The following is a 15,970-nucleotide window of genomic DNA, read 5'->3' as shown; positions in this document are numbered from 1 at the left end:
GCCGCGATTTCCGGGGATCACGTTGTCGATCTCGGACGATAAGACACTCGGCGAAAGATAACACATTTTACAAGTATATATTGACAAAAATTATATAGGACAATATATTACAAATGTAAAGTATCACAAAGTATTATATTAAGTGTACGATATTACAATATTTTATTATCAATATGCAATTTTGTTTCTCAATAAATTCTTGCGAATTCCTAAATAAAAATTTCATCGCCCGAAACAATTCCGGAAAAATCTTCAAATGACAGTATATATTATTGTCCAAGAATGATATTCCAAAAAACGAAAATATATTACAATGATACTAGAGTGTACTATTCGATTTTTAGAACATTTATATTATAATCTGATGAATACTAATATTTTATAATTATTTATTTATTTCGAATATTTGAGTATTCAAGTCACTTTATTATTTGATATTAGATATTATTATTCGAATAATTCATATTTTTGGTTTAAATCGATGATATAAAAATTAATTTCAAATGGATCATTAATTATTTATATCGACGGAGAGAATATTTCCGTCAGTATCGGCCATGCTCGCCGAATGTCAAGATCGCCAGCGTCATATATGAATAGGTTATGTTCCGATATACACTAAACACTACCAGTACAGAAAATCTATAATATATGTAATATAGATTTCCAGTTTTGGAGTATTGGCAATATATGTACATCGGAAAATAGTCATAGTGGCCATAGTATAAAATAATATTTTGGTGATGCAACGATGTAGCCTAATGTATTCGAAAATAGGAGAAAAGTTAACAAACGAGTTTAATTGTCAAATTTGTGGGACCTGTAAATATCGCAAAAGCTATAAAATTCGTACGATTCAGATTCAAATTTAAATAAGATATATTTTAATCATGATTCACGTTAATGTTTTTATTATAGTCGCACGATTAAAGCAATGGCAAAACGACGAGCATAGCTGATAAGAATGCACGCACTCGATCCTGTCCTTCGAAGAAACTGCATAATGATCATTTATTCAAAACGCAGTCCAAGGTATCCACGATTAATTAAGCAAAAGAAAGAATTTGTATGATTAGATAAATTTTAGCATCCTTGGGGTCATACTTCTGTCATTTTTCATTTTAAAGAAAATTTATTATTTCCAAGAATCTTATTATTCCTCAAGAATATATGTCTTATAAAATATTCTAACGCTGCATGCTTTCCCATCCTCTAAAAGAGGGAAGAATATAGGGAAAATTGAGAGAAATATATAGTTTTACGATAACTGGAGAAATACAGATATTTGACAAATATACAAGCGTAGAAGAAAACGTGTATATAAAAATGTATTCTTAAAATATTATTAAGCTTCTCATAAATGTTTCTTATTATTAACCATAGAATCGGAAAATCCTCCCTTGTGTCTCTAGATAATGGTGCTGTTAAAAAATCAGAAAATTGTTTTACAATAAGCAGGAAAGAAGCTTCCTTAACAACGTAATATTTAATTTTGAAGAATCAATGTGTATTTTATTTAATTGTCAGTAATAATGCAAGCCGAACAAGCGTCGGTATAGGATTATGGATTATGTAATTGTGTCGCGTTAAGACAGAAATTCCCGAAATAAATGCAGCCACGAGGGCTATAATATTGGCGACGACGATATGCTTCATTATCGTGGTCGACGGGTACAAAGTCACTTCCGCGATTTATTTTCGCGCATCAATCTCAGACGTTTTCAGCTCCGAGACTAGCGCTTCACCAAAGAGATTTTGATGATTAATAATGCGTATATATTTAGTGCAAACGCGCCCATATAATTAGCATATTACATAAGTAAAATATAATGAGCATCGAGATTTTGTGCTGTGTATAATACATTTCAGGTTCCTAAATTGTACTATAATTTCTCACATGACATGTTAACGATCGATATTAATAAATCTGTATGGAGATAATTAATAATTATAGTAATATACGAAAAAAACAATTAAAAGAGATCCTTTATCTGCCAAGGTGACGATGTATAAAGTAACGTCGGAAATATACACGGAAAACGATCGTATCTCCGAAAAACTAGACAGTGGCAGTGAGTTGCACTTTTTTCTTTAATTTGGTATAATATATTTCTAGACTTACAAATATAAATTTAAATGCGCAAATATGTGTTAAAACATACCGCAATTAATTTCAGATACGGTAACCAAATTCACTTTTAAATATCCGTCATACATGATCGACTCGGGATCAACGGAAGAAACGTTAAATTACGATAGCGACGACGATCTGGATGTGGAGAGAGATAGAGAAGGAACGATTCAGATAGGTGCGGAATTGATTACCACTTCGCGCACATGCCGTTGTACATCCGTATTTAGCGGATTGTATATTTACAGAACATAGCGTATCCACGGAGCTCAATTTAGTCGGTTTGCAAGTCTGGAGAGGCGCTTTCCTGTTAGCCGACTATATCCTATCCCATCCGGACTTGTTTAAGAATCAAACGATTCTGGAATTAGGATCAGGAGTTGGCCTGACCAGCATTGTAGCGAGTTATTTGGCTAAGGAAGTCATTTGCACGGGTAATACATACAAATGTCTCTATTAAGAGCTTCAACCTTATTTATCTAAAATTTCCAGACATCAATGCGGGTGATATTTTGAATCTAATTAAACGGAATTTTCTGAGGAATCACTCCTACGTCCGATCCGGTTATCGTATCGAAGAAGTGAATTTCTTAAACCTGGGATGGACGAAGAAGTTGGAGGAGAGATTACAGAGCGCAAATATTATATTGGCAGCGGATGGTAAATTTAATAATTCTGTATTTTGTAATAACAAATGTAAAAGATAGAGATAAGAGAAATGATAATGGTATTATAATGGTATGGAATGATAATGGTATTACTTTCTTTTTGGTCTTGCAGTCATCTACGATGACAAAATTACGGATGGATTTGTCCGCACATTGTCGAAACTTCTATACACGAAGGAGAAAAAGATCATTTACATCGCACTGGAGAAGCGATACGTCTTCACTATCGCCGACTTGGACACTACCGCTCCGATGTACGAGGAATTTTTACGTTGCGTCGAAAAGTACAAAATGAATTGGTCTATAGATTATATTAATATTGATTTCCCACGCTATTTCAAATATAATAGAGTCAAACATTTGGTTTTAATGAAGATACAAAACAATATAAGATCTATTGCATATGTATAGCGAACAGCTTACGTTCTTAATAAGGTACGCGCGAGTAACACAGTATATTATGCGATATAACATATATTATATAAAATATTCACGTCAGTATTACAAGTAGAAAGACAGAGTTTAAAGTTGCCAGATTAAAAAATTAAGATTTTTTCATAGATGTACACTTATATCTAACAAAATATATAGCATCACAATTAATGTAAGTTGTGTAAAAAGTAATTGTCTACTTAAAACAAGTCACTTCTCGGGTATTGTTTTCGCCAACACACGTGCATAAAATAATTAAACGGTAAAAACTTTTTGCGCGATTTTTAAACAAGATTTAGCTTAAGTTAGGATATTATATCTAGAAATCTCTTCTCTTTAATCCTTTGATTAAAAACGGTAACCAAAGGATTAATAAGAAGAAAATATTCTGATTGTTCGTGAAAATGACAGCTATGTGATATAGATTTCTCACGTCCACAATTTTATTTCATCGTTTATTCTCTTATTTACAACCTATTATAGATAATATTATATTGGACAGTGAATTGGAAGTCGATCGAAGAGAACGATAATTCCGTTAAGCTTAAAAATGCCCCGGCATTTGATCGGCGGCGTACGTTCTAGGAATAAAAAAATTTCATTATACTACCTACAATGTAAAGAAGACAGTATGTATATATAAAGGAATGTAAGCGCTTCTTCGAACGACCGCGGCAGTACAGGTTGTAATATGTTACACGCAAAATTCATAACAGTTCTAGTATACTAATTGATATACTAGAGATCTGAACCGCCAAGAGTGTGTTACACACGCGAAAGAACGACGATCGCCAGAGGGATTAATAGTCGATTAATAGAATGCAAATTATCGATTAATCTCATTAATGCGAAGCGAAAGTATAATAATTGATTCGCGAATTTCAGAACGATATCTTTTAAATCGTCGACCGTCGTTCCGCGGATTCAGATCTACGCTTGGTTTGGTAAAAAGGCACTTTCGCTCTACCGATCCGTCTCTCTCGATGTAGAAAATGTATAATTTACAGCCTCATAATTTTTTTGTTTTAATATACTTTTATGTATGTATATACATGTACACACGTATATAAATACACGCTCGCGGGAATATCTGAAATTGCAGACATAGCATTTTGTCACCACATTCAGCGTTCGCCTTACTCCTCTTCTCCCCCTTCCCTTCCAAAAAGAGAAAGATCAAAACGATAAAAAGTTCGTAATGTTCGGCTACGATCAATCTACCACAATGAGCATGCACATTCCGCTATATAAAAGAGTAATCTATCGATGTGCATAAAAGAACATTTCACGATTTCGAGTTTATCTCGCGTAAGCGAGTGAGCAAGATTAGAATTTTGTTTATTCGTGCTTCCAAAAAACTAAAAGTCTCCTCCAGAAATCATTCTTTGAATCCTGAGATCCTTCGTTCTACGCATTCGTCTGCTATAACATGTGACAAAATGAATCTGCGTTATTTCTGGAATATAGTGACTTCGCGAGTTTTATGGATCAGTTGCAAATATACCGGAAAAGAATTCTACCGGAAATGCCATGTAAATAATAAAAGCTTTAAAAAAAGAGTGAAATAATGAAACACCACTGACTAGAGGAAAAACAAAAGAAGAAAAAATAATGTATAATATATGATAAAAGTTGCACGCCCGCGAGAGGCATCATTCGTTTATTGTTCGCGATCGGAGTCATCGACACAGAGACGAACAGGATAGAGTCGTTCGCCGGGTATCCTCTTCCCCGTTTTCTCCATTCTCGATTCGACTATATACGTATAATCATTTACAGCTTTAAATTAAATCTCGAAAATCGAATCTAACTAGCACGATAACCATTCGGCTCATTTAATCATTTCAATTGCATCTTATTTATACTACTTGTAACAAATACTGTACAAAAAAGGAAAAAAAAAAAAAGAAAAAGAAAAAAGTACAATTTGCATTACAAACGCGCGAGATCGATTTTATTGTTACCATGGGTTAGTAGCTATACTGAAAGCTACCTCCATTCGCGGACGGTTTCTGGCTGGCGGCGATGTTCGCCGTCGGCGTATCGCGTCCAGGACCAATTTTCGCCGTTGGTTATTCGGTGGTATTCTCTCGCTCTCGCTAAACTTGCGTCGATTTGCAATGTAGCGTTGCGTTGCTGTGCTCTTTCCATCACTTGCACTATATAGTTTGTACTTTTGCGCATTTGCCGGCGAATCATCACTCAACGGTATTCCAATTTTCACTCTAATCGATAATAAAACCGCGTTGAACGATCGCGATCTTATTCCGGGATGCTCCGTGTCAAAGGATATCGCATTCGCAAAACTTTCACCGATAAACGGAATTCCGCATCGAACTATCGTGAATGAGTCTTGCTGCTCGACGAGGACGACGAGACACGCTATTATGCTAGCATTTAAATGTCGCTTATGTACCTGTGACGTTGTGCACGTTACTGTGCATGCTTTTGACGTTTTGCGAGCTGGGTGAACTCAACGGCAACGAGGTGGTCGTCTTCCGTCTGGCGTTCGTCGACGAGCTCGACGAGCCATCATTCCCGAAGCTGATCTTGACGCCACTCGATATACCGCCGATCTTGGACCCGTCCTGTTGCATCGATTGTGTGCCTACAGCTCTCCAATGCTCCACCTGGGCCTCGTGTGACTTTTGCAACACCCTACGCACGTCTCCGTCCTCGCCGCCCTCTTTCATAATCTCCTGCAGCTTCTGTATGGTCTGGTACAGTATCACCGGACTGATCAAACCAAAATCGAACAGACTGCACATGTGCAGTACAAAGTTGCGGTAGAGGTTCTTCATGAGCAGCTCCTTCCCCTTACTCTCTAAGAACATTTGGCAAGCTAGTGGTATCTGGCAGTCTCCCACATATCCATATTTCATCACATGTAGGTTCCACATTTTCATCAGCTCCTTCTCACCCTCGTTCACGTCCGTGAAATCGTCAATCATCATCATTGTCTTTGTTTGCAACCACTTGGGATCGTTTTCACCTTCGGAATCGATGCCCATCTCTTTAGGGTATATAGGCAGACACGTCACGGTGTGATGATACAGTCTAAAGAAAATAAGTACACTTTTAGTAGCAAAGAATTATTCGTGCTATAACTTTGGCGATTTGTTCATACTGTAACACTTACCTATTGTGACCTGTGATATAGGGTCTCTGGCTCTCGAACTCATTTTCGTCAAGTTCCAGAAACTCGGACAGGCTCGGTTTCGTTCTCTTCGGACGGCACACCAAAATATTTGTCACGCTCGTGCGCCTGGTTGGTCCTGTCCTTGAAAAAGGTGCACTAGACGGTTGCGAAATTAATTCGTGAGGACTACCTGCATACGAACCATCATAGCATTCGTTTATTGCTACGTCTATTCGGGCACCTTGTGGAATTGGCTGAAAAAAAGCATATAGCGAGTTAATTTTATTGTGTAAGAGCCGTCGTAACGCTTGCATTTTTGTTGTCTGTTCTATTGATTGTGGCCACTTGTTCTTCATTAGTCTCTAGCGCCCTTCATTTTCGATTCCATTGGATCAAATCGATTTTTTATTTCTCTTTAAACACATGTTTATTACATTATTATCAACAACATCTATATAAACATATTGTAACTGCAAAACTCTAATCTTTCAAGATTATTTATATTTTTGAAAAATAATGGAATCCGAAATCTCAGGAATTACAATATATTTCGTTACATGTAAATGTAAATTGTATTTATTACTTACGTGACATTAATGTGAATTGTGCTTACCACATATGTGAATGTGAATCGCGAGTGACACAGTTTCAAGTGCTTTAATAGAGAGTACAGTTTTCCACAATCCAGGGAGCACCAGGGGCAGTGTAGGTCTTCGCAGGCCTCCGTCTGTTGCCGGCTGTTATTATTGTACAAAAATTGATAGACTATTTGCTGAGTTCCGTTAGCGTTAGCATTAGTGTCCACCTTTTCGTTGGAGACACTCATCCTCGACGAGGGTGTTAGCGGACTAGGCGTTGGCAGTGTCGCGTTATTGTTATTGTTTGTGCTACTATTATTATTGTGGTTTACAGAAGAGGAACGCTCGAAACCAGCTGAAAAGATAATGACAACACCGTTTATCGTAATGCAATTTTTTTTGTTTGATGCGGACACATTACAACATTGCGGATTTGCACGCATGCATGATAATCGAAGACAACTAACCGTTGACCGATCGATTTTCTTTATTGTCGCCACTTGGTATCGAAGGTATTGGCACCGGTCTGTCCACTAAACCGTTGCTTGGCTCCGTGGTCCAGCTGAGCCGGAACTTCAAAGTCGGTCCCTGCTTGAACATCTCGAATGGTTCGCAATCCTTGATATCGACTACGGTTTCCCAAGAATTGTGCTTCTTAGGACTGGACCTGACATTGGTCTGCACTTCTTGCAAACCCAACTCGTACTCGCCATCCGTTAACAGACATCGATTGTGTTTGTCGTAGACAGTGAGCTCCGAGCCATACTGTTTTACTTCATCGCCGGCAGTCTTGATCGAGCCCGTAGACGATTTACGACGTTTTTGAGCTGGTTCTGTGCAAAAAGACACAATTGAAAACGGACAGGTATCATTTTTACTCGCGAGCGTACGTACCTTCTAAATCACAGTTACTTATAAGGCAGCCATTGTTAGACATGCAATAAACCCTGAGCAAGAGCATGTAAGTTTTCGCTATGTGACCGTTGTTTAAGCTAAAAGATTCATTAGGTATGGAAATCGTGGGTGCTTTCGGCGGAGGCTGACTCTCGGATGGGTTGATCGGGACCTCGCTTGTACCGACTGAAACCTAAACACACCGACATGTTTTAATCAAGTCTATTAATGAAAAATCTGATTGCACATTACAGTATTTTGTACATAGGACTATTACATCGAATCCAATATAAACTCAAATTTACCTGCATGATAGGCGAGCTGACATCTTTTCTTTTCTTGTGGCAGATTTTCAACAACAACGTTTCCACTTTGACTGGATCTTGCGATATCTCAACTACAATTATACATTACAATCTTAAGAAGCATATAATCATTTTGCGAAATACCTCGCCTGAACTTGTTGGACAAATAAAAGCGCGAGGATAATTGAAATGTACCTCTTTTGTCGTAAAATCCTAGAAATGTAAGAGTCATATATCCGCGAACGTCGAGATTCTGTTCTTGCTTCTTTTTCGCTAATAGCTTATCTAGAATCGTGTCAATCTTAAATCCTCGCCGTGATTTGTGACTTCTGGACATACGTTGCCGCATATACGTTAAATTTCTGTACAGAAATATTGGCTAAAAAAAAAGTTATTAACTTTTAATGTACTTTCATTGAACGAAATACTCGGTAATCTTTAAATAATATAAATTTTTATAATATAGCTTATACTTCAATTTTATACCCACCATACTATATGAATTTTAAACACAGCAATTCTGAGAAGCGTATAAAAATGCAAATCTCGACTCGGTCAAAAAAATATATTTTAACTTACCTGTAGCAAATGCTTGGTAAATTTCAATTTAACATTGCGCGTAAATTTTAACTATTTATCTTTGTATTATTGTTTTGTTAGAAACTTTTGCTACACCAAAGACGCATATAAAAAAAATTATATGCATATATAACAGAAGCAGACAAGATGTACAATTAACACTTTGAGGGCAATGCAAATTAAAATTACATGACACAACCAGAACGATTAAAATAGATAATAAAATATTGTCTACTCACTGAAATTTGGTTTCTTGTGCGAAGGAACCGGTAAATCTGCGTTGGTTCTGGAAAAAAAAATAAAAATAAAAAAAATAAAGTTACAAATAAAAATATTAAAACGTTTTATAATAAGTGGAAACAATTACTGATAGAATATAGAAATATAAATATTTGAGAAACTAGTTTTCCTAACTATATTCTTGAAATCTTTATGCAATAATTTTTATTATGCAATAGCAGTAAAGTTCATGTGAATTTATGAAAGTTAAAAAGAGATCTTATAATTATTCTTATAATTAAATCTCTTTTTTAATTTATTACAAGCTTGTACTATAAATGCAAAAAAAATTATTTATTTTATAAAGTTCATATAAAAATTAAGCTTTTCGTACATATTTATATTTTACATTTGCTTTTATCAAACATGAAATTTTATTTTTATCTCTATCACTTTCTTAGTACGAAATCGAATCCCCAGATGGCCGTAGGATTGACTACTATCTCGAGCTTAGAAAACATTCATAAGCATTTAAAGGAAGCCCAGCATGATGCAAAAGACTGATCCTTCAATCAGGTATCAAACGGGATATGATGAATGGGTTTTACTCAAATTATTTGAGACGCCTGCACCCTACTTTGTTACGACACTAGCAGGCAAAACCTCTCTGATCCCACTTTTCTATTCCATCAATTTATCAAGCGACGCGGCAGCGTCGCGACGCCAAGTATACGAAATAAAATTAATATCTGAAGAACCTTTTTAGAAGACTTGCAAAAAAACACAAAATTTGGAGATGTATATTTCATATTCTAGAAATAAAACTGAATACATGCCATGCAAACTTTAAATTTGAAAAATACTAATACACAATATAAACAAGTAAATGTACATTTGAGACATTTCTTTCATCACACCTCTATGTATCAACACCCATTTTGCCGTAATACTAGCAATTATAATGAGATACGTAATTCGAAGAGAGCCTTGGTTTTTCCGCAAATTCATATAACTCTCATAAGAAAAAGTAAAATACATTTTATTAAAAAAATAAACGGATGCAGTGTATATTCATCCGGGAAAAATTGCTCGCGAGTCCGATTTGCGGTAGAAAAAAAAAGGAGCATGTCGGGCTGAGAGAGAGAACGATGACAGGTGTCCGCGCGTTTCAGCGGCGAAGGGTGCGGAGAGTGAAACCGACGCGCGCTACGGTGGGCGCCCAAGTTGGTTCGCGACGGATGGGGTTAGGTTCGGTCGCGACGGTGGCGAGCGAGATAACGATACATCTGACCGGGGGCGTCGCGCGCCCTCCGCGAAAGGGTCGTCGAGGGGATCTTCTCACATCGAGGAGATCGGAGAAAGCTGGCGCTTATCGCGACGAGTGACGAGGCGACGCGCGCCGTTGATAGTTGATAGGCGGCAAGGAAAGCACACATATTCACATATACAGAGCGAGCGAGAGAGAGAGAGAGACAGACAGAGAGAAAGAAAGAAAGAGACTATGCGGAATATTTGTCGCTTACTTTCAAAGGCCTGCAGAAATAGCTCGTGATCGGCCTGAATCTGATCCATACGTGGTCCCTTCTGTCCTTCGAGATCCTTCTCCCGCTTCTTCGGCGGCATCTTCGCGCGGTCCTCCGTGCACGAGCAAGGCTCCCCCACGGAAACACTCCACCTCTCGGTCGCGCGAAACCTGCGACAACCGAACCGACAACGACAACACCCGCCCCGCGCGAAAGCTCTAGCCCCCAAACCCCTACCAAGACGATTGACGCGTCCTCTCACGACGCGCCATTTAAACGAGCGCGCATCTCCGCGAACTAAGCCGCTCTAAGATGGGCAATCTAGTAAATTATTAGGAATACACCACAGGATTCACAAATCTTAGTAATTTACTAGATCACTAGTGGCGTCCGCCATTGGGCATGTCGCCAATTGGCTAATTTAAAATAGGAATCTCCTATTGGTTAATCGTGGCTGTTTATCTTAAGCATTGGTCGTATATTTAAAAGTTGGAGAGAAAGAGAAACAAACAGTGGGCACGTTCGGCAGAGAAAGCGCTCAGTAATTGTCTTGTCAACACTCGACGTTGATTTGTTGGTTCTAAAAGTAAGAGCCAATCACGCTCGATTGTTACTGAGCGGTTTTCTCTGCTGAACGCGCCCAGTGCTAAACTCGCAACAAATCGAAAATAGACTACTTTCTTCTTTTTTCTATGTAAAGTCGAACCAAGATGGTAGCGATAATCGCGTAAACGCCGAGAAAAACATTCTTTCCTAGTATGCTTCAAAAAGGCTAAATTATATACGCCTCGCATATATCTTCTATTTTGAATTTTAAGGATCTCAGGGGACAAGAAACATTCCTAAAATCTCGGGAGGTCGTATCGTGAGTCAAAATGACCGAGGAAACGCAACAGCAGGTCGAGAGTACTGCGCGAAATGACAACTGTTCCACACAGCAGAATGAAACGCAGCTGAATACGTCAGATGTTGGAAAAGTCAAAGATAACAAAAAAGAAAAATGTCGTCCTATGACAAAGGTTCGTCTTGATAGAATTTTCGCAATAGATACAGATTTCTGTCTCCTCGATAAACGTTCTTCATCGATTTAAATATTATTTCTTGATAGATACGTAAACGTAGAATAGGTTATGTTAATCGATATAAGACAACACATCCGGCTGGATCTTTTTTAAATGACTGTGAAATATGAACAAATGTGTATGTTTTACGTTAAAAATACATCTTACAAAATGTAAAATAATGTTATAATTGATCGGTTTTAGGTGGTTATCAGAAGATTGCCTCCGACAATGACTCAGGATCAATTCTTGGAGCAAGTGTCCCCGCTGCCAGAACACGATCATTTATACTTTGTGAAGGCCGACATGTCGCTCGGCCAGTTCGCGTTTTCTCGCGCTTACATTAATTTTATAGAGCAACAAGATATTTTTGTGTTTCGAGAAAAGTTCGACAATTATGTGTTTATAGATTCCAAGGGGGTGGAATATCCTGCAGTAGTAGAGTTCGCGCCTTTTCAGAGATTACCAAAGAAACGAGCCGGCAAGAAGAAGGATCTCAAATGCGGCACCATCGAGAGCGATTTGTATTTTATAAGTTTCTTAGAGAGTTTAAAGAATCAGGAGGTTGATCCGAGTGTAGCTCAATCAAAAACTGAATATTCTTATCAACCACCGGACAGTGAGTATTTTTAATTCATGTATTTCTTGTTAAAGTAAGGAGACATTATATGGATATTGAAAATATTTTAAAATGATGATTGTATATTGCGTAGACACGGTAAAGAAGATCACGACCACTCCGCTACTCGAGTATCTGAAGCTTCGTAAACAGGAGAAGCAACGTCTTAGGGATGAAAAACGTGAGGAAAGGCGGAGGAGAGATATGGAAAAGCGCAGAACAAGAGACGATCCTGTTATTTCTAAGGTAGAAAAATTATTGGGATATATTGGAATACAACAAATACAGTATGGAATATAATATGGAATAATAATTATTTTGCTTGTAATAATTACTTATTAAACTTGGAAACAGTTTGTACTTAATTCTTTACTGTATTTGCTGATACCAAATATTTTCGTCTACAGCACATATGTAATATGGAAAACGATCAGTCATCCAATTTTACCACATCTCATCGCACAAATATTAAATTTGAAGATACGTTTTTTCAATGCTTTGTCAAAAACTCAAGCATATATAAATACAGAGAGGATATCTTCCTCGATAGACTTATACACAAACAAGTGCAAGATAAATTATATAAGAATCATCAAAGATTTTATGACCATGTTAAAAAGACGAAAACAAATAGAAGTATGTTTGATGTCAAGAAACTACATTTAAATGGCAATAATCAAATTAACTGGCAAACCTACTTTTATTTCCACAAAGACGACCATGTAAGGAAAAATACCTTATTAAGAAAAAAAAATATAATTTTTTCTATTTAAATTATTTTTAATATTCGAATATATATAATATATGAAATATATGATTTTTCATGACGCTAGTAGCCGCGAATTTCTTCCTGACTTTCATGTGCGAAAAAGTTGTGGTATGAAAGAATCATGTGCCTCTGTCCAAAGTGGCATGTAAAAGAATGGGAATCAGGAATTTAATTTTGCGAATCACTTCTACTGTTGCGCCATGAGATATACCGAAAAATCGATGTTGATGTTTGACCAGCGTTGATAGTTCTCTTGAGAAAGGGACGCTTGTTATATTTATCGCAATTACATTTTTGTATCTATGATTTTCTTAAAACTTTATGTAATTTCATATATATATATATATACATTGTAATATCGTAATTGTTTTAATTGGTCTGTATCAAATTTTTTAGAAGAATATGTTTTTAAGAGAAGCTAATTATATATTTATATTTGATAATCGTGTTCTCTCTGTATTTTGTTGTATAATGAACTCGCAACTACATTAGTATGATGAAGAAATATACAAAAAAAGATACGACTGTAAGACAATAAATAATAAATAATAGGAAGTGCATAATGTATTATTTTTTACAGGTTTTACGAAATCCGGATTTAGATAAAGAGTCCAGTAAGGACGACAAAGAAAATAAAGAGGAGAGAGACAAACTTTCACCAAAGGAATTGAAGAATAGGCACAAAAGAGATGAAAAAATAAGAGAGAAATTATCGCGAGATAGGGAGATTAAACCCATCATTAAAGGATATAGAGAGCGAATTGACGATAGAAACAAAGAGATGAAGCATAGACGATACGATGAGAAGAGGCCTTATGGAAGACGTGACGATCGGGAGAGTGTGAGAGAGGAGAGAAGGCTTGATCTCAAGGATGACAGGAGATACGAGGCGAAGGAAGAGTTTAGGGAATCCAGAGACAGGAAGGTGGAGGAAAGACGCGGAAAAAGTTATGAGAAAATGAGACAAGAGAAAAAGAAGTTGGCAGAAACGAAGAAACAGATTGTTGATATCAATGGGGACAATGCGAACTCAAAAAAGATAAAGGAAGAATACGAAGTCGTACGAGAGAAGGAAGACGGAAATAGCAAAGAGTCTGTACACAAGGAGGATGAATTCAAACATGCTGAAGACAATGAATGTGCGCAACATGATACTACCGAGGATCGAGTAACAGTGGACGCGATGCGAAATTGTAGGGATGAAACTGCAGAAGAGGGAAATGGTTCATCCAATCCAGGTGAGAGATATTTAATCACATATTTAGAAGAGTATTTATATTTTCTTCTCTCTCTCTCTCTCTCTCTCTCTCTCTCTCTCCCCCCCCCTCTCTCTCTTCCTTCTCTTCTCTCCTTTCACCTTTCTCTTTCTCTCTATCCTTTTCGATTCTGATATAAGAATAGTTTAATAGAAGTTTCTCACGCACTTTTAACAAAAAAATGAGAGCAGAATATTTATTTTATGAAGCAAGTAATTCATATCTGATTAGGAATATAACACGATCGTTGCTTCGATTTCGAGAAGTTAGGGAAGGTATTTGCGTAAACATTTTGGCGATAATAACGAATAGATTAATGCAGATGCGAACGACGAGGATGAATCTGAGGAGAAAGAATCGAAAGTCATGAAGAGGCGTAATTCGCTTGAAAGTGGCGGCGAAGGTGGCGCGGGCGATGGTAGCTGTCTGCGACGTCACAAATCGTTGGACGGAGATGGTGAAAGTAATTTGCAGAAGAACGAGGAGAAAGAAAAGGATAAAAAAGATCCACGATTGGAGCGCAGAATACGAAATAAAGTAAGAGGCTATATATTCACAAGAAGCATTGCACGAAGTTACTGTTCAATTGCTTGTTTCTTATCAACGAATTATCATCATTAAACATACAAACGTTTCTTGTCCAGTTTGTGTATACTCAATTATTTTCTCAACAATTTCGTTAAATATTTGTTCATATCTTTTCTGTGATTATGAATCATCTATAAATCTTGTATATATCTGTGTATATTTAGTTTATTTAGTTTATTAAGTACAAATATCTAAAAACTCTTGATTGTTACAGGATCGTCCAGCAATGGAGATCTACAGACCCGGCATGGGCAAGTTCAGTAAGCAGCGGTTAGAACGTGAAAAATCAAACAACGATGAACGAGCATCTCTTTCGCAAAGTCCGACGCCGAATCCTGGTACTTCTTCCTCTACAACTGGCAAATCCGGAAAATCCGGAGCGACGGAAGTACGCTCGATGACGTTCAAACGCAGCGTCACTCGTGATGCAGTGTAACTTCTTCGCGTGCTTTTGCCGCTCGCAACGCATCGTTCTACCGCGAATATGATATTTTGATTTCTCGATCGATCTTACAATAGATTTAATCACCATATAATACATAATTGTTCTCATTGTACTGTATAAAACATGTCATATCATGTACTAAAGTGATGATTATATACACGCATTCAAGATATTTAAATGTTTCACGCACAGTTTAATTGTTCATGTACGTTCCGCATTTTTTTTTTTTTTTTCTTCTAGACATTTTATTATGTGTAATATTATTGACGAATTAATAAATACAACGTATACTTTACATTTACAACTTTGTAACTTAGAACAATTATAAGACTATGATTTTTTTTAAATACAGCCTATTTTTCGACAGTGTAAATATATATATATATATATATATGTTAATATAAAATGGAACAACGTATTACTAAGCGCGAACCTAGTGCAATAACATTTATAGAATAAACTTTAATAAAGAATGATTCTACGTGATTCCGTGACTGAATAGTAATTGCTAGTAGTCGGCAGATTTTGAGTTTGAACTCGATTCATACCTCTGGCCGGTATTCATAGTCCGTTCTTATATTCAAGATCGTCTTAAGTACGATCTTAAGATGCTAAGCGGCCATTTCATCGGTTGAATGAGATCTTAAAGCCCGTATCAGACTACGCATTAAAGATTGAGATTAAGGATTGAAGATTGAAATTTGACCAATCAGGACAAAGAAATTTTAGTCCCTTTTGTTCTGATTAGTCAAATTTCAATCTTT

General features: G+C 36.7%; 3 protein-coding genes across 8 annotated transcripts; 2 read left to right on the top strand and 1 right to left on the bottom strand.

The window, feature by feature from the left end:
* The first annotated feature begins 542 nt into the window (after positions 1 to 542).
* Positions 543 to 4,401, top strand: LOC115243714 (methyltransferase-like protein 22). Of its 5 annotated transcripts, none has more exons than XM_029820909.1 (7): positions 543 to 822; positions 919 to 1,032; positions 2,000 to 2,072; positions 2,178 to 2,309; positions 2,380 to 2,565; positions 2,624 to 2,791; positions 2,912 to 4,401. In XM_029820909.1, the coding sequence occupies exons 3-7, from the start codon at positions 2,006 to 2,008 to the stop codon at positions 3,208 to 3,210; spliced, it is 852 nt and encodes a 283-aa protein (XP_029676769.1). In that variant the 5' UTR covers positions 543 to 822; positions 919 to 1,032; positions 2,000 to 2,005; the 3' UTR covers positions 3,211 to 4,401. The 5 variants fall into 5 exon arrangements, with proteins under 5 accessions (XP_029676769.1, XP_029676770.1, XP_029676771.1 ...); XM_029820910.1 differs by having other exon boundaries at positions 1,870 to 2,072; XM_029820911.1 differs by having other exon boundaries at positions 919 to 1,869.
* Positions 2,793 to 10,684, bottom strand: LOC115243712 (polycomb protein suz12-B). Its single transcript, XM_029820906.1, has 9 exons — positions 10,469 to 10,684; positions 8,966 to 9,012; positions 8,343 to 8,526; positions 8,148 to 8,239; positions 7,843 to 8,035; positions 7,416 to 7,781; positions 6,984 to 7,303; positions 6,371 to 6,624; positions 2,793 to 6,288 (listed from the first exon to the last, which is right to left on the bottom strand). The coding sequence occupies exons 1-9, from the start codon at positions 10,566 to 10,568 to the stop codon at positions 5,640 to 5,642; spliced, it is 2,205 nt and encodes a 734-aa protein (XP_029676766.1). The 5' UTR covers positions 10,569 to 10,684; the 3' UTR covers positions 2,793 to 5,639.
* A 447-nt stretch (positions 10,685 to 11,131) lies between these two features.
* On the top strand, positions 11,132 to 15,484 carry LOC115243526 (regulator of nonsense transcripts 3A). Of its 2 annotated transcripts, XM_029820609.1 has the most exons (7): positions 11,132 to 11,487; positions 11,734 to 12,148; positions 12,243 to 12,394; positions 12,556 to 12,870; positions 13,498 to 14,155; positions 14,496 to 14,710; positions 14,976 to 15,484. In XM_029820609.1, exons 1-7 carry the CDS (start codon positions 11,344 to 11,346, stop codon positions 15,195 to 15,197), a joined length of 2,121 nt encoding a protein of 706 aa, XP_029676469.1. In that variant the 5' UTR covers positions 11,132 to 11,343; the 3' UTR covers positions 15,198 to 15,484. The 2 variants fall into 2 exon arrangements, with proteins under 2 accessions (XP_029676469.1, XP_029676470.1); XM_029820610.1 differs by lacking the exon at positions 12,556 to 12,870 and having other exon boundaries at positions 11,138 to 11,487.
* Positions 15,485 to 15,970: the final 486 nt, after the last annotated feature.

Source organism: Formica exsecta, unplaced genomic scaffold (assembly GCF_003651465.1).
Source record: "Formica exsecta isolate Colony F162 unplaced genomic scaffold, ASM365146v1 scaffold72, whole genome shotgun sequence".
NCBI classification, from domain to species: Eukaryota; Metazoa; Arthropoda; class Insecta; order Hymenoptera; family Formicidae; genus Formica; species Formica exsecta.
The sequence above is the reverse complement of the archived record's forward strand: the minus strand, read 5'-3'. Positions and strand labels throughout refer to the sequence as shown.